The following is a 25,626-nucleotide window of genomic DNA, read 5'->3' on the forward strand; positions in this document are numbered from 1 at the left end:
AGGCACAAGTACAAGTTCCCTGGTCTTCTCTTTGCCACAAACAACCTGGGCCAGGAGATGTGGGGGGGAGGTGACAACCTGGAAATTATGCTACAAACAAGAAGAAAAGTGCCTTGGGCCGGAGGACTAAGAAAGAGGCACTGAGATGGGAAAGAGAACACGGTGCAGCTGGGCACACCTGCAGTCCCAGCTATGGATTCTGGGACAAGAAGAGCATCAGGAGTATCCTGTCAGTCAGGGTTACAAGACTGACTTCCAGGACAGCGAGAGCTACAGAGCATTGCCTCAAAATAAACCCAGAACATCAATTTTAAACAAAAGGGGGGGGATTGGAGGGAGGGGGACGTGTGTGGTTGGTTGCTCGTGCATTTAACTCCAGCACTCGGAATGCAGAAAGGCAGGTGGCTCTGTGAGTTTGAGGCCAGCCTGGTATACATAGAAAGTTTCAGGACAGCCTGAACTAGTAGAGATAGCTGGCTCAGAAACAAAACAACAGGGGAAAGCAAGAAAGAATGAAGAGCTTCCGATGATAACCACGCCCCTCTCCGCAGAGCCATACCGTCCCTCCTCACTGCTGCAGGGTCCTCTCCTCATCCCTGCCTCCTGCTTCCCTCCCCACCCCTCCTGGCTTCCCTCCCCACCCCTGCTGGCTGAGGCCTTCTTTTGACTTTCTAGACTTCATTTGTTCCCATTGGCCGAGCAACATTAAGAGATTTCTAACGACCTGTCTGCTTGTGTGCATTTACTCAGGCTGAAGTACAAATCCTTCCCCAGATGTTTTTCATTTGAGGTTATGGTTTTTTTTTTCTTTAAGTGAAGGAAATTAAGTGACTAGTAATGTTTCGAGACCAAGAAATGCTGACATGCTAAGTGCCCATAGCTGCATTGTACTTCCCAGGCCTTCTCCAAAGGAAACCAATACAAGTGACTGTTCAGTGTCCTATACTAAATAAGATGGCATAGCCCATAGTACGCAGCATGTACTTCCTCTCAACCTTTAGCAGTCTTCAAAAACAAGGTTAAATCAAATTTCAGACGAGCATTTTAATCTTTTCCTTACTCTATGTGCATATCTAATTCTGAGATCATGTGGTGACTATAACTGTGATGGATTTTAAATCCTTTCAGGATTGAGGCTGTGCATCACGGAACCTCACGCACCCCCTGAATTCCTGTCACAGGACCTCACGTGTGGAAATTATTCACTGAGTACTAGTGGACTGAATTTATTTAAACAGTTACAATATGGAACCACTAGCCTAAAAGTCCAGAACATTAGATCTAGACAGCAGATATTCCTCTAGAGAAAAGATGAGCATCTAAATCCATCCTGTTGTTCACGTGACATTTTTATAGGTCGTGGGTCCAGCCAAGAGGTGTGCCTGACCCTGCTGTCTCAGTTCTTCCCACCCGTCACTGCCCCTGTGTAGTTGTGGGCTGTCTACGGGGACGACTGCTCAGACACGAGTGGAAACCAACACAACGCTTTCACTAGCCAGACAGCAACTATCCTGGCTAGTTGCCCCAGGCCTTTCCTGGGTGAGCTTCTAAGCACAAAAACCATAGCCTGGCTTAACATGCTTCAGTCAACAAGAACAGTTGACCAGATGCAGAACCACTGAAGCCAGAAAGCAAGGCTTTCCCAGAACTGTGGACTCGGATGGATTAGACCTTGGTTTTCACTTTGGCAGGTGGTGCTGTCTGTGGGCTGCGTTTTACAGTTATGCTAAGGTCTGGGTCGTACTAAGGTCTGAGGGCCTGTTACAGTGAGCATTCTCACAAAAATAGAAAATCATGGTGGGTTGAACTTCTCCAATCAAATTCCAGGCAGAATGAGGTAAGAAAAAATAAGCAAATAATTATAACATTATGTGGTATGACGGATTGTACATGCTTGACCCAGGGAGTGGCACTATTAGAAGGTATGGCCCTATTAGAGTAGGTGTGGCCTTGTTGGAATGGGTGTGTCACTGTGGGTGTGAACTTAAGACCCTCATCCTAGCTACCTGGATGTCAGTATTCTGCTAGCAGCCTTCAGATAAAGATGTAGAACTCTCAGCTCCTCCTGCACCATACCTGCCTGGATGCTGCCATGTTCCTGCCTTGATGACACTGGACTGAACCTCTGAACCTGTAAGCCAGCCCCAATTAAATGCTGTCCTTATAAGAGTTGTCTTGGTAATGTTTAGGCAGTAAAACCTTGACTAAGACATGTGGCTAGTGTTAAAACTCTCTTATGAGGACCACCTAACCTGAATAGGAAATTCCAGCATTGTTTCCTAGGGCAGGACCCTGTCCTGGCTGGTTTTGTGCATCAACTTGGCACAAGCTGCAGTTATCACAGAGAAAGGAGCCCCTTTTGAGGAAATGCCTCCATGAGATTCAGCTGTAAGTCATTTTCTCAATTAGTGATCAAGGATAGGAGAGCCCATTGTGGGTGGTGACATCCCTGGGCTGGGGTCCTGTGTTCTGTAAAAAGCAGGCTGAGCAAGCCAGGAGAAGCAAGCCAGTAAGCAGCACCCCTCCATGGCCTCTGTATCAGCTCTTGACTTCCTTTGGTGATGAGCAGCGGTGTGGGAGTGTAAGCTGAATAAACCCTTTCCTCCACAACTTGCTTCTTTTTTTTTTTTTTTTTTTTTTTTTTTTTTAGTTCTTTTTTTCGGAGCTGGGGACCGAACCCAGGGCCTTGTGCTTCCTAGGCAAGCGCTCTACCGCTGAGCTAAATCCCCAACCCCCACAACTTGCTTCTTGGTCATGTTTTGTGCAGGAATACAAATCCTGACTAGGACAAATTGGTACCAGGAATGGGGTATTGCTGTATAGGCATGATCATGGTTTTGTTTGGAAGAATGTGAATTTGGTTCTTTAGATTTGGAAAGTAGTGGAATGCTTTAAATGGGGCTTAATGGGCTATTCTAGTACAAATATGGGAGACATTGTGATTTGAATTGTGGGGACCTGGTCCAAAAAGTTTTATTGGAAAATTTCAGTAAGTGGCCCTGTTGGAGTAGGTGTGTCACTGCGGGTGTGGGCTTTAAGACCCTCATCCCAGCTGCCTGGAAGCAAATATTTTACTGGCAGCCCTCAAATGAAGGCATGGAACTCTTAGCTCTGCCTGCACCATGCCTGCCTAGATGCTGCCATGCTCCCACCTGGTGATAATGGACTGAACCTCTAAACCTGAAATCTAGACAAAACTAAATGTTGTCTTTTATAAGAGTTACTTTGGTCGTGGTGTCTGCTCACAGCAGTAAAACCCTAACTAAGACAGAAATCGGTACCAGAAGTTGGGTATTCCTGTGACAACCTGACCATGTTTTGGGGAGGACTGTGGAAGGACTTTGGAACTTTGAGCTAGAAGAGCCATTGGATGTTAAGAACTCTGTGGGATGTTCTGTAGGAGCTTAGAAGATAATGTTGAGAACAGTGCAGAAGATGGTGGCCTACCAAGATTAAAGACTCTTCTTAGAGCCATTGCTGTTTTGATTGTGAAGATTCTGTGGTTTTGGTTAGTTGGGGCTGAAGAATCAGCTGTGATTAACAAGATACCAGAAGTACTAAAACAAAACCTTTGCATTACTGGGTCTATTGATTCTGGTTAGCTGGAACCAACTAAGAAATGAGTGGTGATTAAGAAGAGACCAGCATCACTGAGATGAAATCTTCTGGGAAGTGTTTTCTGAGAGCACAAAGAGGCTGTGTTCCAGAGATAGCCAAGGTTGTGCCTCGTGCTGTGGCTATACTTGGTAATATGTAAAAGCCAGCCAGGTTTTGAAGACATGAAGGGGTCATGAAGAGCAGCTGAGGCTGGGCACTGTGAGAGGCCATGGAAGGACATTGGTGAAGGTGCAGCCTCAGCTGAAGTTGACAGCCCAGGACTGGAGGAGTCATGCAAAGAAGTTGAGGTTAAGCACCATGAAGAGAGCCCATGGCGTGAAGCCTAGTTGTAGCAGAAGACAGCAGTGATTTGGAAATGCCAGAACCATGAGATGACCACCAAGAACAGCAGCAGAAATGGAGTACAGGCAGCTGGAACCTAGAAGACAAGCTGTGTGCTACAAAGGGCAGAGCTGGAAAAATGACCCAAGCCCTTGGAGGGGCCCAGAAGATCGTGTGTGGATCCCAGACATTAGACATTGGAGTTTGATTTTGATTGTGACTGTGCCCTGATATTTTTCCCTCTTCAAGGAAGGAAGTATTTTAGTGGATCCCACAGTTAAGAGATTTTGAATTGTAAAGAGATTTTGAATTTTAGAAGAGACTGGATATTTGAAAGGGATTGAAATTTTAATATGTAAGAATTTGTAAAGGCTGTGGGACTTTTCAATTTTTTTAGATCTTGGGGATGAATAGGAAAGTAAGTTAAGGCTTAAGAGTGAAGTGTTTGTGTGTCAAGTTGACAAGGGATGAATTGGCCTGGCTGGTTTTGTGCGCCAACTTCACACAAGCTGATGTCATCACAGAGAAGGGAGCCTCGCTTAAGGAAATAACTGCATGAGATCCAGCTGTAAGGCACTTTCTCAATTAGTGATCAAGGTGGGAGAACCCATTGTAGGTGGTGCCATCCCTGGTAGTCCTGGGTTCTATAAGAGAGCAAACTGAGTTCTATAAAAGCCAGGGGAAGCAAGCCAGGAAGTAACATCCCTCCATGGCCTCTGTATCAGCTCCTGCTTCCTGCCCTGTGTGAGTTCCAGTCCTGACTTCCTTTGGTGATGAACAGCAATGTGGAAGTGTAAGCTGAATAAACCCTTTCCTCCCCAGCTTGCCTCTTGGTCATGGTGTTTGTGCAGGAATAGAAACCCTGACTAGGACAGATCCCAGGACTGGAATGTAATGTAAGAGACAAAGGAAGGTTCAAGGAAGAATGGTCCTGCAGCACTCTATCAGCCAAAGTCTGAGGATTGGGGTTGGAGAGCAGTTTGTAGAGGACAGACAAGAACAGGGCAATCTGCTGCTGCAGCTGAGGCTTGCCTGTGCTCTCCACCCACTACATCAGATAGCATGGGGTGCAGGATACCCCTCCCACTACAGCAGACAGCATGGGGTGCAGGGTAACCTTCCCACTACAGCAGACAGCATGGGGTGCAGGGTACCCCTCCCACTACAGCAGACAGCACAGAGTACAGGGTACCCTTCCCACTACAGCAGGAACCACAGGGTGCAGGGTACCCCACCCCTACAACAGACAGCATGGGGTGCAGGGTACCCTTCCCACTACAGCAGACAGCATGGGGTGCAGGGTACCCCTCCCACTATAACAGACAGCATGGGGTGCAGGGTACCCCTCCCACTATAACAGACAGCATGGAGATGCAGGGTACCCCTCCCGCTATAACAGACAGCATGGAGATGCAGGGTATCCCTCCCGCTACAGCAGACAGCACGGGGTGGGGTGCAGAGTGTATTCCAGGACAACTGTAGCATAGAGCAAAGGGTGGGGTACAGTTGTACCTCCACCACTGCTGCATAGATCTCAGGGTGGGGTGCAGGGTGTGCTCCCACCTACTACAGGCTAGAACACAGGTTGACAACACTGGAATCTGGAACACTACTTGAGGGCTGTTGACTGTGGAAACATGAGCAACTCCATTTGAAAAGCCACAGAAGCAGCATCTAAGGGATGAGATCTGAGTGGCTGGTGTCAGTCACCTGAAGTAGAAAGGAAAAGAAGACCCCGAGAGCCTCAAGGATATGCACCATGACAGGACTGGCTACTCACCAAAGGAAGGAGAGATTAAAAAGGCAGCTACAAGCATCATCTAGTTAGCAACTCCAGCACAGCTGTCTCTGCTCCCAGCGCAAGTTTAATACAGAGTGTGTCCTTTTCCACAATGAGTACTTAGCAAAGCCTTTGAAAAGTGTTCAGAATATCTCAGTGGAGCGGCCGGCTCTTGGCATTTAACCACGCCACTCGTGGGGATGCTCTTCCCTTGTCTCTTTCTCGGCACTTCAGACCTCTCAGTGGAACTCACCCAGAACAGTGTCAAAATATCAAAATAAAGCACTGACAATTACCACAGCTGGGTGCCACCTTCCACTCCTCCCAAGCCTGCAGCATCATCTCCCACAAAGGACAGACTGAAACCTAGAACATTCACCAATCAGACAGCTTGCCCATTATTTATCCTCCCTAGAGGGAATGGTTAATTTCAGACCTAAGGTCAGAAGAATGCTCCCGTCTCGGCCAGCGTAGTTGGTAAGTCAACTTTTCTCACTGATACTTGTCAGAAGCAACTGAAGAGAGAATTACACGACTTAAGCTTTGAGGAGCCTAGCCTGTCACAGCATAGCTGTCTTCTGAGCAAGGTGAGCATGTGGCAACTGGGGCTCACGTCGGAGAGCAGAGTCAGTCAAAAGCAGGGTGGCCTAATCCTCATGGTACAGCCCATAATGACCCACTTCCTCCAGCTGGGGCCTTTCCTTCTGAAGGTTCCACAACGTCCCCAGGCAGCACCATCAGCTGTGTGCCAATTATTCAAACACAGGAGTCTGTGGGGGACATTCACACTAACTATAAGAGTGTTCAAACTTCGATGCCACAAAAGAACTCATATTGGAAGAGATGACCAACATCTCCAAGAGAGTAAAGCTGGGGCCAGACGGTTAGAAGGGCTGCTTATAAGCCTTATTCATAATAGCCAGGAACTGGAAGCAACCCAGATGGCCATCAACCAAAGAACGGACACACAAAATGTGGTTCGGTTACACAATGGTGTAATCAGCTATTAGAAAACAAGGATTCATGAATTTTGCAGGCAGATGGATGGAACTAGAAAGTATCAAGTGGGACAGTAAAACCATGTGGGGGCGGGGGTACATCTTCTCAGAGGAGTAGGGGGGGGATAGGGGAAAGAACTCTTGGAGGGGGGACCAGGAGGGAGCAACATTTGGGGTGTAATCAATAAAATAATTAATGATAATAAAAAAGAAAGGCTGCTTATGGAACTCACATCGCCGTCCATGAACTCAGATCCACTACTGAAAAAGGAACTAAGACATAGCACCCTATGCACCCTATGCACCCGGCTGGCACTCGTTCCTCTGTACTGACGGAAGAGCCATTGTAAACACGATATGGTGGGACTTAGGGTTTATCCGTTCTGCCATTCTCTGTGGCTTCGTGGAGTGCTTATTTGAAGTTTTTAAATTTAGAAGTAAAATAGATTGCGAACTGCAAGATATATTTTTGTTTGTTAAGTTTTGTTTGGTCATTTTATACATTATTATAGTGATAATATTTTTGCATGTGTGTGTGATGTAGTGTGTATGTGTGTGTGTGACATGTGTGTGACATGTGTGTGCATTCCACATATTCCACACCGAGGATGAAGATTGGTGTCATGTATGTTCTGAGGCTCTGGGGAGCCTTTGTTTGCCTCCTGTGTGCTGAGATTGCTGGTGTGTGATAGGACTGAGGCGTATGTTGGCATTTCAGGTGTACGCTGGGATTGCAGGTGTATGCTGAGATTATAGATGTGTGCTGGGACTACAGGTATGTGCTTTGTGGTCTAGGGTTGCAGGTATGTGCTGGGATTTCAGCTATGTGCTTTGTGGTCTAGGGTTGCAGGTATGTGCTGGGATTTCAAGTGGACAACCATCTGTCATTGTGAGCTGGAATTGCAGTTGTATAGTTAGATTGCAGGTGGGCTACTGCCCTGCTTTGTGCATGAGTTCTAGGGATCCAAATTCTAGGCTTCACACATACAGAACAAGGCCAAACAAGGGGAGTTTAACCACTGGGCCAACTCCTCAGCCCCAATTATAATATTTTTAAATTACCTTTTGTTTTATTTCAATAGCAACTTGTTTTGCTATGTAGCTTTGAGATTATTCTAAATACGTAAATGAGAGATACTATGCTATGCTAAGAGCCTGCAAGTGTGAGGTCACACGTCATCAGCCCCTACGTGTTAGCTGCTGACCTCAACCACTGGATTACAGTTATATATGTACCTAAGAGCTGAGGCCCAGCAGACTTCTCTGCAGATGGGCATTGGAGAGTCACGCACGCAACAGAACCACACATGGCTCATATCTAAGCTCAGTAGACTCTGCAGCCAACCGTGCGTCTGCGGCAGAGGTGTCATCACAGATATGGCCACCACTCTGGATGCCCTCTCTCCTAGCTTGTTTTCTATTAGTGATAAGCATCATGACCAACTTGGAGAGGAATGGCTTTACTTCATGTATGCTTTCGTTACTGAGACAAGTCAGGGCAGTGTCTGAAGACCGGAACCTGGAAGCAGGGGACTAAAGCAGACGTCATGGAGGAGTGCCGCTCACGGGCTTGCTCTCCAAGGTTTACTCAGTCCGCTTTCTTTTTTAAAAAAAATTAAGATTTATTTATTTATTATATACAAGTACACTGTAGTTCTCTTCAGACACACTAGAAGAGGGCATCAGACCTCATTACAGATGGTTGTGAGTCACCATGTGGTTGCTGGGATATGAACTCAGGACCTCTGGAAGAGCAGTCAGTGCTCTTAACCTCAGCCATCTCTCCAGCCCTCAGTCTGCTTTCTTGTGCCACACTAGAGAACCTTGCCCAGGGGTAGCCCACCCCCTAATAGCCTCGGACCTCCCACATCAAATAATAATAATAAGAAGAAGAAGAATGATAATAATGATAATAATTTAATAGCCCAAAGGCTACTGGCTGGTCTGAGGGGGTTTTTTTCTCAATTGAGGTTCTCTCTTCCAAAATAACATAGACATATCAAGTTGTGTCTGACCTGATGTCCTGATGTCTAGCTTTCATAATACTGGTTCATGATGCAAGTTACTAGAGAAGAAAAATTAGCAATGGTATTCCTCAGCAATGACTCTTGCATGCAATAATACTCACCTGGCAGGCAAGTGATGCTCAAGGGCATGGTGATGGCATAACCATCGTGGGGATAACCAACTGCTTTTGGATGTGAGGACTTAGCCACAGGAGGAAATCCATGTCCAGTACAGTAAATCTGCTCAAAAGACAGGGCGGTCATAGACCCTAGGGAGCATGTACTGCTGTTGTCTTACTAAATGAAAATGATGTCAAACTCAGACTGCCTTCTAAATATTTGTGTTTATACAATACATTGTGCTGCCCTCTGTAGATTGTTTTTGTATGCTGGTGAGGTCATGTGAAATATAAGACTAGAGTCTGTGATTTGGGTAATGAGTAGGAGGGCGGGGCTAAGAATTTTCAAAGAGAGAGGAAGGAGACTGCCAGAGAAAGATGAAGAGGACAAACAGATCCACGTGGCTTGAAATAGCCACAGGTAGCTATGGATCTCATAGAAGAGCAATAGAGTAATGTAGGGCAATTTGTCCAATCTAGGTGGGCAGCTTGTATCAATATCAATTGAGTTTTGAGTTCTTTGTGGGGGCGTTTTATGGGTGGAGAATTTAGTTATAAATCTGACTGATAATTTACAAGCCTCTAGAGTTTTGATTTTACTGAGTTACAGGGATTTGTGACAGTTAGTTACAGGGGGAGCATGGCTGGGAAGATATGAGCTCTTCAGAGGCAAGTGAACCTTGAGAAGTTGGGCGGACTGCTGCAAGGGGATAAACCATGGAAGCCGGGAGACCGATGCGATCAAAGAGTAGCCGGCATTAGGGTGGATTGTTTTTTAATTATTACATGCAACAGCCCTCAACTTTGGCCAGAGAAACTTGTACAGTATCCAGCAGTTAATGCAGAGTCTCACATCTGGTCCGTGTGTGAAGGGTAAGTGGCTATTGAGTGCTCAGCCCTAATCTGGATCTGTGTCTCCACCTTCTTTCCAAAGTCTGAGGGAACACTTCGAAAACGGTGGAGAAGTAGGAAGGGTTTAAGAGCAAGAGGGGAAAGAGTGTTTTAAGATAAATGCTGTGAACTCATGAACTCCCTGCAGCTGGGGTGACCTGCACAAGGTCAAACCAAACACATTAGTCAACAATCCAACAGGTAGCAAGCACTAACTGTATTCAGTGGGTTAAAAAGAGGCAGGGGTGGTGAAGGGGGTAAGAAGATACGTAGGAGGCAATTGGGAGACGTGGGAAGGGATAGACAAGTGCAGCTATAATCAGGGCATATTGTTTGTATGTATGAAATTTATATGTGTGAAAGAAAATTAGTCTATTAAAAAAGGAAAAGTAGGAGCTGGAGAGATGACTCAGCAGTTAAGAGGACTGACTGTTCTTCCAAAGGTCCTGCATTCAATTCCCAGCAATCACATGGTGGCTCACAACCATCTGTAATGGGATCCAATGTGTGTGTGTCCAATGGGATCTGGTGTGTCTGAAGACAGCGATGGCATATTCACACATATATTAAATAAATAAATAAATAAATAAATAAATATTTTTTAAAAAAGAAAAGACTGTGAATTAAGTGTACTTTTTATATTTATCAAGAAATTGTATGTATTCTGCAGGCTGAAATCTCCCAACTACTTCATCATTACTTGAATTTAATAACAAAATTTAAAGCTTCTTATAACACAACATGATGTGGACTCAGCCACGATCAATCAAGAAAAAAAAAATAAAAACAAAAAGGGAAGTGATTGAAGCAATGACTAAACTGACACTGAAATTGTAATGACTGTAACATCATCATGAGCAGTCAATCATGATGCTGAAATTGTAATGACATCATCATGAACAGCCAATCAAGTTCTGAAGAAATGGGAGCTGGCACAGCCACAGAACCTAAATTGCAAGCAGTGCATGGTGTGGGTGACGTGGGCTGAAAGATGACCCAAAACTTCTCCTACTTAGACTGGAAACAAATGAGAAAAGAACGTTTTAGCACACGTTATGGCAGTAGATAAAATACAATAATAATTAGGGTCAGTAGACGAAAGTACTTGCTATGTGAGCCTGGTTACATAAGTTTACATCCTCAGAACCCAGGTTAAAAAAAAAAATAAAGGTAGCAATGCAAACACATGCAAGCCTAGTGCAACCATTTACAGGAGAAGCTATGGTCGAGTGATTCTCAACCTGTGAGTCCTGACCCCTTTGATATTGAACAAGCCTTTCAAAGGGCCACATATCAGATATCTTGCATATCAGATATTTACATTATGATTCATAACAGCAAAATTACAGTGATGCTATAGTAATGAAAATAATTCATGGTTGGGGTTCACTACAACCTGAGGGACTACATCAAAGGGTCATGGCATTAGGAAGGTTGGGAACCACTGGTCTAGATGAAGGCCAGCTAGGTTGGTGTATGCTGTGGTAAACAAGGCACTCTGCCGAAAACGGCAGATAACTGAAGACCACCATGGGAAAGTTGTCCTCTGAGCTTTACATTATATTCTAACATACACATGCTGACACCTGTGGGCACACACTAGGCATCAGTTAGTTAAGAGTAAGGAAGTCGCTGCACCCAAATCCCATGGGGGAGAGAGCTGGATGCTCAGAAGTGCTGAAACTCCTGAGACCTCAGGGGAGACTGCCAATTCTGCTCACATTCCTGACCCAAGAGGAACCTGCCTCTTCGTCTCTGTGTCCTCTGGGCACAAGGACCTAGGAGCAGTCAGGGGCAGGACCCTTCAGGTTTCTGCCTGTGCTGAGAGCAGAAAGCCAGTGGCCAGGAGAACCTACACACCTGAGAGCAGAGGTAAAACCAACTCTTCTGTGCCAAGCAACCACCTGGAGGCTTCAGGTCACGCAAAGCCAGGAGCAGCTCTTTGCTCCCAGATTCAGCTGAAAGAAAACAGGTCTACAGGAGTGCTCACACACAGGCCTACAGGAGGGTCAAGCCACTGTCAGACACAGCTAACACTAGAGACAACCTGATGGCAAGAGGCAAGCACAGGAACCTAAGCAACAGAAACCAAGACTACTTGGCACCATCAGAGCCCAGTTCTCCCACCAAAGCAAATACTGTATGTCCAAACACATAAGAAAAGCCAGATTTGGATTTAAAATCACATCTCATGATAATGATACAGGACTTTAAGAAGGACATAAATAACTCCCTTAAAGAAATACAGGACAACACAGATAAAAAAGTAGACGCCCTTAAAGAGAAAACACAAAAATCCCTTAAAGAATTACAGGAAAACACAACCAAGCAGGTAAAAGAATTGAACAAAACCATCCAGGATTTAAAAATGGAAATAGAAACAATAAAGAAAGCACAAAGGGAGACAACACTGGAAATAGAAAACCTAGAGAAGAGATCAGGAGTCATAGATGCAAGTATCATCAACAGAATACAAGAGATGGAAGAGAGACTCTCAGGGGCAGAAGATACCATAGCAAACATTGACACAACCGGCAAAGATAATGTAAAACACAAAAAGGTCCTAACTGAAAACATCCAGGAAATCCAGGACACAATGAGAAGATCAATCCTAAGGATAATAGGTATAGAAGGGAGTGAAGATTCCCAACTTAAAGGGCCAGTAAATATCTTCAACAAAACTATAGAAGAAAATGTCCCTAACCTAAAGAAAAAGATGCCCATAAACACACAAGAAGCCAACAAAGCTCCAAATAGATTGGACCAGAAAAGAAATTTCTCCCATCACATATTAGTAAAAACACCAACCAAAGAAAGAATATTAAAAGCAATAAGGGAAAAAGGTGAAGTAACATATGAAGGCAGACCTATGGGAATTAGACCACACTTCTCACCAGAGACTGTGAAAGCCAGAAGACCTTGGGCAAATATCATGCAGACCCTAAGAGAATACAAATGCCAGGCTACTGTATCCAGCAAAACTATCAATTAACACAGATGGAGAAACCAAGACATTCCATGACCAAAACAAATTTACACAATATCTTCCTACAAATCCAGCCCTACAAAGATAATAGATGGAAAACTCCAACACAAGGAAGGAAACTACACCCTAGAAAAAGCAAAAAGGTAATCCCCTTGCAACAAAACCAAAAGAAGAGAGACATACAAACATAATTCGACCTCCAACAACAAAAATAACAAGAAACAACAGTCACTATTCCTTGATATCTCTTAACATCAACGGACTCAATTCCCAATAAAAAGTCATAGACTAACAGACTGGATACATAAAGAGGACCCAGCATTTCGCTGCATACAGGAAATACACCTCAGAGACAAAGACAGATACTACCTCAGAGTGAAACGCTGGAGTTTTTCCAAGCAAATGGTCTGAAGAAACAAGCTGGAGCACCCATTCTAATACCAAATAAAATCAACTTTCAACCAAAAATCATCAAAAAAGATAAGGAAGGACACTTCATATTCATCAAAGGAAAAATCCTGCTAATCCATGAGCAAGGTTGGACCCCCCAGTGCAGGGGAATGTCGTGGGAGGGGAGTGTTAAGGGAGGTATGGGGGGAACATCCTTATTGGGGAGAGGGAGGGGATAAGGGGCTTATGGACAGGAAACTGGGAAAGGGAATAACATTTGAAATGTAAATAAAGAAAAATATCCAATTAAAAAAATAAGCAATAAGAAAAAAAGTTTTCAAAATCTGTTAGATTTTAAAATATTGCTTTAAAATAAATTGTCTCTAAGTATATGTCTGGAAAGAAAGAAAGAAAGAAAGAAAGAAAGAAAGAAAGAAAGAAAGAAAGAAAGAAAGAAAGAAAGAAAGAAAGAAAGAAAGAGAGAAAGAAAGAGAGAAAGAAAGGAAGAGAGAGGGGGGAAGGAAGGAAGGAAGGAAGGAAGGAAGGAAGGAAGGAAGGAAGGGAGGAAAGAAGGAAGGAAGGAAGGAAGAAAGAAAGAAAGAAAGAAAGAAAGTCAGTCCATTAGGTTCTTCACTGTGGGTTTTTAAGAGGCTTGTTATGGCCAGCGCTTTCCTTCCTGTGATGTTAAGTTCCTCCTTGTGGGTGTCATCTTTGTCACATCCCTCTACTGTGCAGTTCCCAGGATCAAAATGTCCTTGCAAGTTTTCCTCCATGCTTGTCAGGATGCTCTTTGGTGGGCATGTGTGGTCTTCAAGACACAGTGTCTTAATTTCTGATGTGGTGGGGAGAACCAGTCTCAAGGATGTGGAGTCATAAAGGGTGGATCTTAACAGCCAGGAACCATAGCTCTCACGACACAGCTGTGCTACCTAGGTTACATCCCATCTAATTCCCAGCCCTCTGAGCCAGGACACCCCGAACCACAAACACATGGATCTACTTGGCAGCAGTTTCTCCCCTTTCCCCACTGTCTACTTGGATACCTACTCTAGCAAACCTTTTCTCCCAAAAGACACCACCACTTTTCACCATAAAAGACAGCTCCACTCTTTAGTTTTTCACGCCAAAAGAAATGTAGAAATCATCTTTGTTTCTCTTCAATCCTTCCTATCCCACATCCAACACATCAACAAACACTGTTCTTTCTATAGTTCAGATATGTTCTGCATCTAAGCATCTTCTGTCTCTGGTCACCACTCCTAATCATATCACTCCAGTCCTCAAACTTTGAGTCAAACGTTCCCATTGTCCTGAAATTCATACACTGATATCCATCTTTAAAGCTAGTGGGATTAAAAAGGCAGGAATATCCACAGGTCCTGAGACCACAGGCCTCTGTCTCTAGGAATAGGATTAGTGTCCCTGGTGTCTCTTTAAAGACACTTGATGGGGGAGGGGGGGCTTTTTCCCCTCCACCATGTAATTGCATAGTAGGGAAGCACTGTAGGCGTGGAAAGGACCTTACCAGACTCACAATGCTGGCACCTTGACCTTAAACGTCTCAACCTCCTGAACAATGAGAAATGAACTTCTCTTCTTTATCAATTACTCAGTCTGAGATGTATTGTTGTAGCCACTTGAGCAAAATAAAGAGTCTGGGTTATTTCAATATCCTCTAAACTGTTTTCTCTGTAAGATCTCTACACAGCAGCCTTTGCACAGGTCCTCCTAACACAAAGATCATCAAACAGCACCTGAAGTTCTGTCGACTCCCCAGAAAGCCTTAGTATATCTGCATCACAACCCACTCGCGACCTCTCTGACCTGCTCCTCAACCCTTCAGCAGCTGGGGTATCCTAGTCACCCTAGAATCTGCACCACTTGCCGTGACGGGCACCCGTTCTGGTATCTGCGCTCCCCCAGCGCCCTCTGCTGGACTCCCTCTACCCTGCAGAATCTGGAGAGCTCCATTCCTCTCGTCTCTTCTGGATGTCATGGCAACCTCTCTGTTACCTTAGCCTGTTTTGTTTTCTGCGTAACAATAGTCACAGATTGCTATCTGTTGGCTGTCCGCCTCCTCCAGGGTTATATACCCTTTATATGAGTTCACCGTTTTTTCATTGGTTTATTCCCAATACTGAGAAACTGCAGACACAAGATGGTAAGCCGGACAAGACGTTCAATGACCAGCAAGATGTCTAATTGCAATGACATACTGTGAGGCCACTCAAAGTGGCAAAGTGTCCCCGTTGGCCTCACGGTGTGGAGGACATCTAGGAATGGCTGGACTACACTTACAGGCTTATTTAGGATGTGAAGAGTTTTAGAAAGAAAACATTCAAATGTACTTCGTGGAGGAATGGTTAAATCCACCCAGAAAGGTTCCTGTGCGTGAGAGAAAGCTTTCTAAGGACTAAGAACAAAGGCTCGCCCCTGGGTCACGGTAGCATGGAGTATTTGGCAAGCATACATTTGCTTGCTCCGACCCCAAGACACAAGAAAAAGAATTGATGGATTATTTTACAAATATTTTTTAAGTAAAAGGATTAAGTAAATGATTGTAAGGCATTTGTTTGAAAATGAAGAAAGGGGACACATTTTCCTGTCCCTTTAACAGTTAGAAAGGCGTAGAGATAAGCGTTGTATTTAAATCTTTTGGATGTGTAAAATTGTATTCAACAGCATTTTTAGACATGGCATTAGAAATACTTTAAAGAGACTGTCTACTGCATTAATTTTAATTATGCTCCACTGGACTCACAATGCTTTGAAATGCTTATAAAGTATCCTCAAGATCTTTTATTAATCAAAATCAAGCACCAACACGCTGCTTCCGACTCTGTGTAGCAGTGGCTTGCCTGAGAGCGCCATCTGCTGTTCAAGTCTATTCTACAGATCCATTTTCTGGTTTCCTAGCTATTGTGTCTAGAACAAAGACGGGTTTTTAGGACCTGTCAACACACATCGTGGTACTTAAAAAGCGGCATTTCCTCTTGAGGTCTGCAAGGCCACGCTGGTGCCGATACCTGAAGGGTAAATTGCAAACCTCAAAGTGAAAGGGGGCATTTCATTTCATTCAATTCAGCTTTAATCCTGCAAATTATGGGCAACAATGATTTTAAAGGCACACTATAACTAGCAGATTTTATTCTGGAACTAGACTTTTAAATTAATTGTGGGTTATGAATGAGGAATTTGAGACGGAGTGCTACAAAGTGTGTGTAAAGTCCTGGGTTCAACCCCAGTATTCTAAAAACTAATTATAGATAAATTCATATTTCAATACCAGTTAAAGCAGGGATTTACTAATTTATTTATAACAAGAAAAAAAGTCATTTCATGTAGCCGAGGGAAATATTCAGGTAATCAGGTTGAATTCATGGCATGCTCACCATCAGTCACACACTGATAAATGCCAACACCTCAGCAAATACACGTGACCCCACACAAGAGCCCTGGGTTAAGGCTAATTGGAAGGGGCCTTGGGAAGGAGTGGCCACGTCCAGGGAAAGGGGAGGGTGTAGAATCGACAGAGTGGGGGAGGGGCGTGGAAGGATTGATTGACAGAGTGGGGAAGGGGCGTGGAAGGATTGATTGACAGAATAAATGAGGACAGTTCAGCCCCTCCCACTCCGTCCTTTGCTCCTCAACAACCCCAGGGAAGCTCTGTGATTGTGAGGGTCTAAGACAATGCTCACAGCCTGGCGCCCATAAAGGGCTGTGCAATTCTGTTTCGTTTGGGATTTTTCACATTTATTTGTTTACTCACTGAACCATCTCACCATCCTTCATATGCTGCTTTGAGAGATCAGCCTTAACAGCAAAATAAAAACTGAATTCATCAAATACCCACCTTCTTCTAAGATGAGGGGTGGAGAGGACATTTTTACTACACATTGGTTATTTATTACAACAGTGCAAGATTCCATCCTGTGGCCAAAGTTTGTCCTATTGTCAAGAAAAACTGTAGGGCTGGAGAGATGGCCAAACAGGTAATAGCACCTGCCCTCATGACTGGCAACCTGAGTTTAATCCCTGGGACACACACATAGACAGACAGACAGACAGAGACAGAGAGACACAAAGACACAGACAAAGAAACAGGGACAGAGCGATAGAGAGACAGAAACAGGGACACAGAGACAGAGACAGAGACAGACAGAAACAGGGACAGCGAGATAGGGAGACAGAGACTGACAGAGATAAGGACAGAGAGACGGAGACAGGAAAAATACATAAATAAAATGTAATTTTTAATTCTGGGAAAAAGTAACATGACGAAAGGACTTTGGAGCTCATGCACTGAAGCTGTCAACACTTTTCCTCAGGTCTTAGTTTGGTGTCCTATTGCTGTGACAAAGACCAAAGTCAACTTGAGAAGAAAGGGATGTATTTGCTTTATTTGTCCCAATCACAGTCAATCATCCAAGGAAGTCGAGGCAGGAGCCAATACAGAGCCGTGGAGGGGTGAGCGATGCCGTGGAGGGGTGAGCGATGCCTACTGGTTTGCTCTCTGTGGCTTGTTCAGCTTCACTGCTTTATACAATCCAAGGTCACTTCCCCAGGAGTGGCACCACCCGCAGTGGTCTATGCTTTCCCATGTCAGTCATTAATCAAGACTTGCCTGCAGCCCAATCCTCTGGAGGCAATTCTCGAGATTTTCTCTTCTCAGATGGCTTATGTTAAGGTGGAAAAACAAAGGACTTAGCAGCACACTTTATCTTAGAATTGTTTATTGTTCTGTAAGTTGAGGAAAACTGATAGGAAAGGCAAATTAATTGTATTAGAATAGGAGGAATTATTGACCATTGTAAACAGAGGCTCAGAGCATCTAGCACAGCTTTCCTAAGGCTGCAACCCTTCATAATGGCTCCTCATGTTGTGGTCATCCCCAACTATAAAATTATTTTGTTGCTACTTCATAATTGTAATTTGCTACTGTTATGAATTGTAATGTAAATATCTTATATGCAACCCCTGTGAAAGGATCATTTGGCTCCCAAAGAGGTCATGACCTCAGGTTAAGAACCGCTGATCTAGGATCTGCTTGTGACTTTATTTCAGAAGCTCTTACTTCCTATGTCTATGCTCTTACTTCCTCTGCCCTCTGATGCTTCTTGAACCCATTTATAACACATTTTACCAGTCCCCTCGGTAGTTAATGAGTTAAATGGAATTCATATTTTATTCATATTCATATGCTCATTTCATAATCCTGTGTCATAATTATATCATCACTATTTTTGTTTTCTTTTTGAGCGAATAATATAATTAGAACATTTCTCCCTTCTCTTTGCTCCCTCCAAGCCCTCCCATATATTCCTTCTTGAGCTCTTTCCAATTCATGGCTTCTTTTTTCATTAATTGTTATTCCATATATATGCATATAAATCCATATCACTAAATATAACCTCCATCAGCATAATGTTGCTACATGTGCGGTTATAGAGCTGATCAGCCGGTATTCAATAGCCAATAGTACGTGTGCTCCTAATCCAGCTTTATTCTGCCTGCAGTTCTGTGTGTAGGGCTGAGCCCTGGTGGGCTTTGCTCTGCCCACTTTGCCATGTCTATGGCTGTCATCTTTCTTCAGCTCGTGTTTGGGTAGCCATGTTGGTAAGACTTTATGGGTGTAGTTTCAGTGTTACTGGGAAACATAATTTTACAGCAAACTCCCTGCTTTCTTCACTCTTACAATCTTTCTGGCCCCTCCTTCTGCAATGTTCCCTGGGCCTTGGTTGCAGGCATGTTTTGTAGTTGTTCCCTTTGGGACTGAACTCAATAACTCTGCATTCTGATTGGCTGCGGTTTTCTACAGTGGTCTCTCTCCATCTGTTATGGAGAGAAGCTTTCTTGATAAGGGGTTTAGACTACAATTATCTGTGGATATAAAGACTGTGGTGGTTTGAATACAAATGGCCTCCACATGCTCATAGATATGAATACTTACAGAGTGGCACTATTTGAAAGGATTAAGGGGTGTGGTCTTGTTGGAGTGGATGAGGCCTTGTTGGGAAAAATGTGTCACTGGTGATGTACTTTGAGGTCTCAGAAGCCTAAGCCAGGTTCAGAGGCTCTATCCTTCCTGCTGCCTTGGGATACTGATGTAGATCTCTCAGCTGCCTCTTCAGTACCATGTCTGTCTGTGTGCCAGTGATAATGGACTAAAACTCTGAAACCATAAGAGTCGCTATGGTCATGGCATCTTTTCACAGCAATAGACCACTGACTAAGACAAATGCTTGTAAACTATTTACTGAATTACGATGATTTGGTAACACAGTGGTTATAGATTCTTCTTCGATATCCATGACTTCAACAGCACAGAGGATTTAGCTCAGTTTCCAATACTGGGCATGGTTTCCCTCTTGTTGAGCAGGTTTTAAGTCGAATTAAAGAGCTTTTGGTTACAGGTAAGGCAGCATATCACTACTGAACCCATCGGGTTCATGTGTCACGGTGGTCCTTGATGTGGTCTTAGGCATCGCAGGTAGAACTGTTGACTCCCCGCCCCTTTGGAAGATTACAGAGTAACTTCTAGTACTATGAAGCCTAGTCTTTAGGAAGGAGGCATTCAGATTAATTCCATATCCTTATGTGTCATGATTATATCTCCTTTAACAATATCATTCTTAGAATTAGAGGAATGACCAAAAGTGAAGAATTCACACTGTTCTTTCAGAGTTCCTGGGTTCAGTTCCCAAGTACCCACACCCAGCAGCTCATACCTGTCTGAAACCTTAGCTCCAGGGAATCCAACACACCTTCTGGCCTCTACAGGCACTGCACTCATGTGGACACACACACATAAATAAATAAATAATAAAATAAATCTTTTCTTCTTAATTATCTGTTGCATTACAATCAAGTAGAGTCCGTTGGTATTCGTTTTCTAGGCTATGCTGAGAGGCCATGTCCGGAGACTCCTTAATAGTGAAGTCATGTCCATACACCTGACTGAGTCAATCCTTTCAGGTTATTGAAATTGATTTCACACCTGAAAAAAAAAAGGCTCCAGGCCTTGCAGAAGAAGATGTAAGTCCACAGCACAGCAAGAACCATTTGAAATACATCTTTAATTTTGTACAAATCAATATGTAATCTACAAAATACTTTGTTACATGATTATCAAGGTCAGTCTGTTCTGTGTTTGTAACAATAGGTCAGGAAGTCATAGTCTGAGTAAAACATTGTAACAGCCATTGTTAAGGAAACATGGTAATAGTCATTGTTAAGGAAAACTGTCTAACTGAAGTTGTAGGAAATAGGCTAGATCATAAATATAGTTCCTGCATGAAAGGCAACTGCAGTTCCCTGATACACAGACCAGACCGAAAGGGGAACTGGAGAGTGTGATTTTCGTATCATTTGTAATTGATAAATAGCCACTCCCACAGATATGGAAAGTGTTCTGATGCTCAGTCCTACATAACTGATCATGTAACTTTCTCTTATTAGCACAGTTAATGTGGTCCTGTGCTGCCCAGACAACGTGACCAGGGCAGTGAAGGCAGAAAGACAGGTTAAAAACTGGTAGTATCCAAAGTGGTCACACGAGTAAATTAAAATGTTTAAAAGTAGTGTTTCTTCTTGAATTCCCTCTCCAGCTCATTTAAAAGAGGGGATTTTGAAGATCACTGCTGGCTTCTGGGGAGAGATTTTACTTCTTACACTGTTCCAGTAAGTTTTCATGCAGGGGCTTAGAAGCCACATTTGACTTCCTGCGGTTTCTAAGGTCAGAAGGACAGTATTTAAAAGCCTCTCATCCCTAATGTTGACTTGACACTAAGTAATGCATATTAGAGGTCCTGATAGATGTGCAAATTAACAAGTGTGCAGTTTTACCACGCTGTTAATGCCATCAACGTTGCTCCAGAAACTCAGTTTGGGCTTGTGCCAGTCTGCTGTTCCCCCAACCTTAATACTGAAGCTTGAGAGAGTCCTGAAGTCTGATTGATTGTAACTTATTAAAGACCCCAGCACTGTGACCCACACATATTAGCCAACCTTTAGAGCAGGAAGAATAATGCCTTGTACCAGACCCTCTGCTGGATTTCTCTTGCAATATGAATATTCATTAAGTTCATCTGCATCCACCATGAAGTTCTTTATAGGCAGAAGGCCATAAAACATCTAAGAGAAGGTGTTATTAACCCAGGTAACTTCCCTGGGACTTCCTAGCATAGCTTCTTGACAGAGCTTCAAGCAAATATTATGAGTAACATCTCACACAATTAAAATAGAGCAATGTAACCCATTTTATCATTGCCTTTTGTTTTCCGTGCCTTTACAGTAGAAGAATGAGAGCAATAAAGTCTGATTGGTACAAACCATCATGGATGTTTGTTTTAATCTATTTGAATAGACGAAAATGTGGGTAACAAAATATAAACTCATGGAATAAATTCTTTAGGCCAACAAGCAAATGTGGTTTGGAACAGCTGCGTATAACTTTTTGACTCAGAACAGACCTAGTACATGGGGAAGAAGGCCTGGTGTCACAGCCTAGGCTCAGCGTGAATTGAATACACAGTGACAACATGAAGGACTCTTTATCAAACCAAAAAAAAAAAAAAAAACCGTCAAGATATCAAGTTCATAAAGTGTAGGATTCTGACTTTCCTGGTAATGCCAGGTGGAGTTACAGCTGCTCCTGTGTCAGGTGCCTCACCAGACACTGGACTGGCAAGCCATTTCTCCGACTCTGCAGTTTAACTAGAATTACACATTTCCTTTCACTTTGCACGTCTTCTAAAAAAAGTGCTCTCAGCTCACGGTCCTAGGAAGGGACGCTATTGCTGTGATGAAACACCATGACACAAACAAGCTGGGAAGGAAAGGGTTACACTGCCACATCACAGTCTGTCATCGAAGGATGTCAGGACAGGGCAGGAACCTAGAGGCAGGAGCTGAGGCAGAGGAGTGCTGCTTGCTGGCTTTCAGAGGGTTAGTACATTATCATCATGGTAGGGGTAGGGGGAGGGCTTCACAGCATTCATGATGCTGGAGCAGTAGCTGAGAGCAGAGAAGAAGAAGAAAGGAGGAGGAAGAGGAGGAGGAAGAAGAAGGCGGCAGCAGAGAGACAGAGAGAGACAGACACACACACAGGGAAAGAGAGAGACAGACAGACAGAGAAACAGAAAGACAGAGAGACAGAGACAAAGAGACAGAAAGACAGAGAGACAGACAGAAACAGAGACAGAGACAGAGACACTGGGCCTCGCTTGGGCTTTTACAACCTCAAAGCCTAGCCCCAGTGACACTCCCTCCAACAAGGTCATACCTAACTCTTCTCCTCTTCTCGAACTGTTCCACACAGAGAGCAAGTAGAGACAGGGAATCCTCTAACTCAGGTTATGAAAACAAAGTCACTGAGTCATCCAAACCCAAGTACCCTTCAGCCAAACTGGCCAGCAGGTCTCATGTCAGACAGCAGCGCCTCCAGGTTTCAACATGATGTATCTGGTACGAGTCCCAGACACAATCCAGGGCATCAGAAGGGTCACATGCACATGGCCTGCTTTGGAACTCACCACTGGATCTCTGGCCTAAAGCTGCTACTCAGTCCTACCATACAGCAACAGAACTTCCTGCCCTGTGTGTCGGTTCTGCATTTGACCCAAGGGGCGCCATTGTTTACTGAGTCACACAGCCACCAGCTTTATCTGGGTCCTCTCCATCTATTTGAATCCACTTCTTTTCTATTTCAACCTGGTAAAAGAAAACAAGGCATTGGCGATATTAGCAGGCATGGCACAGACAGCTCTCCGTACCGTGTATCCTGAGGAGAGACCCTGACCAGCTCACCCTGTGGACACAGACACGGCCAATCCACTGCTCCACACCCACTCCATAGTGAGGTACCCCGCTTTGTTTTGTGGGAACCAAACCCCAGATCCTTCCTTCTAATATCAGATCTGAAGCTCTCCAAAATTACGGCTCTCATCACATGTCTGTTTTAAATCTGCCATGCTCTGAGAAGCTGACATGGGAACAGTTCTACAGATTGAGCTCCGAGGGACATTCAGTGGTCCTTAAGGGCTGACCCGAGAGTAGACAGGACATGGGCAAGACCAATCTCTTCTAAAGTACAGTTCCCTGCTTGGGGAGGTGTGGCCTGCAGGGCAGACAGGAGGGCACAGTGTAGCAGCTGCCCTCACTAACTTTACCAGTAAGGAAAGAACTAAGTGGGTTCCCACATACAGATTTCTTAACAGAAGTCAACTGTGACCTGTAAGTTCCCCTGGCTGAGCTTGGAGCTTTTCCCTTGTCACGTATCATCAGAGAGAGAAGAGAAAGGGAGAAGAGACAGACAGACAGACTGACAGGCTGACTGACAGAGTGACAGACAGACTGACTGACAGACTGACAGAGTGACTGACAGACTGACAGAGTGACAGACTGACTGACTGACTGACTGACTGACTGACTGACTGACTGATTCTTAAAGGGCAAACCAAGTATTTATAGCTAGGCCAAGCCTCACCCCAGACCTAGAAACCCTGACTTGAACCAAGGCACTTGGGGTACCTGGATGTTGTAGCAAGCTCGCTGACACACATGCTTCTGAGGCTGGGCGTCACTCTCCACTCCCAGAGACCTCACTTCTGTCCTGGAGGCACAGGCTTCAGACATGGAAAACTGGACGGTAGCAAATGGATCCCAATCTGAAGGAACCTCCTGGTCTGACCCAAGTTCTAGTTTGTATGACAGACAATGGGGCTGATCGGGACCTAGAAGAAGCCAAACCAGAGAGTCAGAATGCTTCACAGGCCAAGGCATAGTCTACAACATGCTTCCCACTCTAGGAAGAATCCCGTTAGCAAACATCAACACGGCTGGGAGGAATCCAGCCACGCTGAAAACAGTAAGTAGCTCTCAAAAAGCTATTATCCCTGTGTGCTCACACAGAGCAGCTCATACAAATGGCTCTAGTCAGAAATACTACAGAGGTTCTCTGGCCAAAGATAAGAACAGTATTTATATGAAACAGATTTGGTCACAGTGTACTTTACCCCCAGAAAACTTTTCCTGAATGAACCCCATAATCCCCCAGTCGTTGATTAAACCAGTGTTTTTGTTTAGATAATGCAAAAATAAAGTTCACATTAGGCCATGGGGTTCCAAAAGCCTGTCTTGTAAGCTAGGCTCTTTTTTTTATGATGGAATCTAATACTTCTTGGTTTTGGTGGGATGTACTTTTTTCACTACTGAAATTCCCTCTCATGCTCCTGAAATGCGTCAACTGGAACAGACTACAGTGCAGAGGAGACAGGCATACTGGCCTTCAGTATTTCAGTCTAACACTTCATAGTCACTGTGTGGATGGTGTGGACGGTGGTCCACCCTCTGCTCAGCCAGGCTCTGTGCAAAACCCAGGGGTATTGGGTAGACTCAGAAAGTTTATGTGGAAATTACAGTGTGTGTGTGTGTGTGTGTGTGTGTGTGTGTGTGTAAGAGAGAGAGACAGACAGACAGACACAGAGACAGAGACGGAGATGGAGACAGAGACAGAGAGTTTTAATGGATCAATATTTTGTATTTGGATCAATATCAGTATTCCCAGCAAATTAAGGGGTAGGGAAAGGAGGATTGGGGATGTAAGGTCCTCCTAGGTGACACTGTGAGTTTGAGGCCAGCCTGAGCCCTTATCGTGAAACAAACAACCAAAACAGTAAAGTATGTGCCCCTCTAGTAACTTCACAAGTGTCCCATGGTCCTCTGACATTGTTCATAACGTCTACTCATATATAGTTTAAATAAATATAACTTTAAAAGTCATTTCAAAAGTCAGGTTAAATCCCTGTGCTATTGAATCGGCTTAAGAAAGAACATTTTCATCAGAGCAGAGCTTTAGGCACAGAAACATGATTTTAAAAGACTTTGCCTAAGTTTATTTTGAAGGATAAATTGCCTTTCATTCTTGTAACCTGTTACTTGTAGAAACACTGATCGAATTCTAACGCTGTAAAAGGCCTGGAGAGATTGTCCATCAGTAACCAGCGGATGCTCCACACCACTAACACAGACCATAGGACAACAATGGGCTCTGGTCAGCCATAAACTGTCCACATCAGGGCAGGCGAGACTGCAGGAATGTACGCACACGCAGCCCCGCCCCGCCTCGCCCCGGCACACAGAGAGACCAGAGAAGCAGAGATGAGTGCGATTCCCAGAGTCCCTCATCCTGTCTAGACTTCTGGCAGCAGCCAGGAGACAGTAGTTCACTTACACTCAGCCAGTGGCCTCTCCCTTCCATTACTGAAGAGAGATTTAGAGCACAAACTCCAGACCTGACTGCTACTTAAGAGCTGTGTGATACCCAACTCTCTGGGCCTCAGTTTCTCCAATGAGAGTCTTGCCTGGGTGTTGTGAGGATAACTAAGGAGCAGAGGCAGTGGTATGGACAGGATGAACTTACTACCTTGCTAAGTGATTTTAAAGCTTGTATATTCAATTTGCTATACTTTGCCCAGCAGGGAACTGTGCATTCTACAGACTGAGACTTGAAAATGAC

At 44.2% G+C, this 25,626-nt stretch overlaps 2 protein-coding genes and 1 long non-coding RNA gene across 14 annotated transcripts in view; 1 reads left to right on the forward strand and 2 right to left on the reverse strand.

The window, feature by feature from the left end:
* Gtf2a1l (general transcription factor 2A subunit 1 like) overlaps positions 1 to 15,063 on the reverse strand; it is an 85,261-nt gene extending 70,198 nt beyond the window's left edge. For 2 of the 7 annotated variants that reach the window (XM_039112433.2, XM_039112432.2), the window contains exons 1-2: positions 11,594 to 13,415; positions 8,846 to 8,963 (exon numbers count right to left, since the gene is read on the reverse strand). The gene's annotated coding sequence lies outside the window, so the exon portion shown is untranslated. Of the gene's footprint in view, positions 1 to 8,845; positions 8,964 to 11,593; positions 13,434 to 14,634; positions 14,773 to 14,933 lie in introns of those variants that run through there. The other 5 variants (XR_005505531.2, XM_039112435.2, XM_063262033.1 and 2 more) reach the window with 5 other exon arrangements.
* Positions 1 to 25,626, forward strand: part of LOC120103455 (uncharacterized) — a 61,221-nt gene that overhangs the window by 14,449 nt on the left and 21,146 nt on the right. The gene's annotated exons all lie outside the window — the stretch shown is intronic.
* The window catches only part of Ston1 (stonin 1), a 49,373-nt gene continuing 43,913 nt past the window's right edge, over positions 20,167 to 25,626 (reverse strand). For 5 of the 6 annotated variants that reach the window (XM_006239743.4, XM_039112436.1, XM_063262036.1 and 2 more), the window contains exons 3-4: positions 23,640 to 23,842; positions 20,167 to 22,820 (exon numbers count right to left, since the gene is read on the reverse strand). In XM_006239743.4, the coding sequence (XP_006239805.1) occupies positions 22,746 to 22,820; positions 23,640 to 23,842 (278 nt within the window). In that variant the 3' untranslated portion in view covers positions 20,167 to 22,745. The remainder of the gene's footprint in view (positions 22,821 to 23,639; positions 23,843 to 25,626) is intronic. The other variant, NM_182954.2, reaches the window with a different exon arrangement.

This window comes from Rattus norvegicus, chromosome 6 (assembly GCF_036323735.1).
Source record: "Rattus norvegicus strain BN/NHsdMcwi chromosome 6, GRCr8, whole genome shotgun sequence".
In the NCBI taxonomy this organism is placed as follows: domain Eukaryota; kingdom Metazoa; phylum Chordata; class Mammalia; order Rodentia; family Muridae; genus Rattus; species Rattus norvegicus.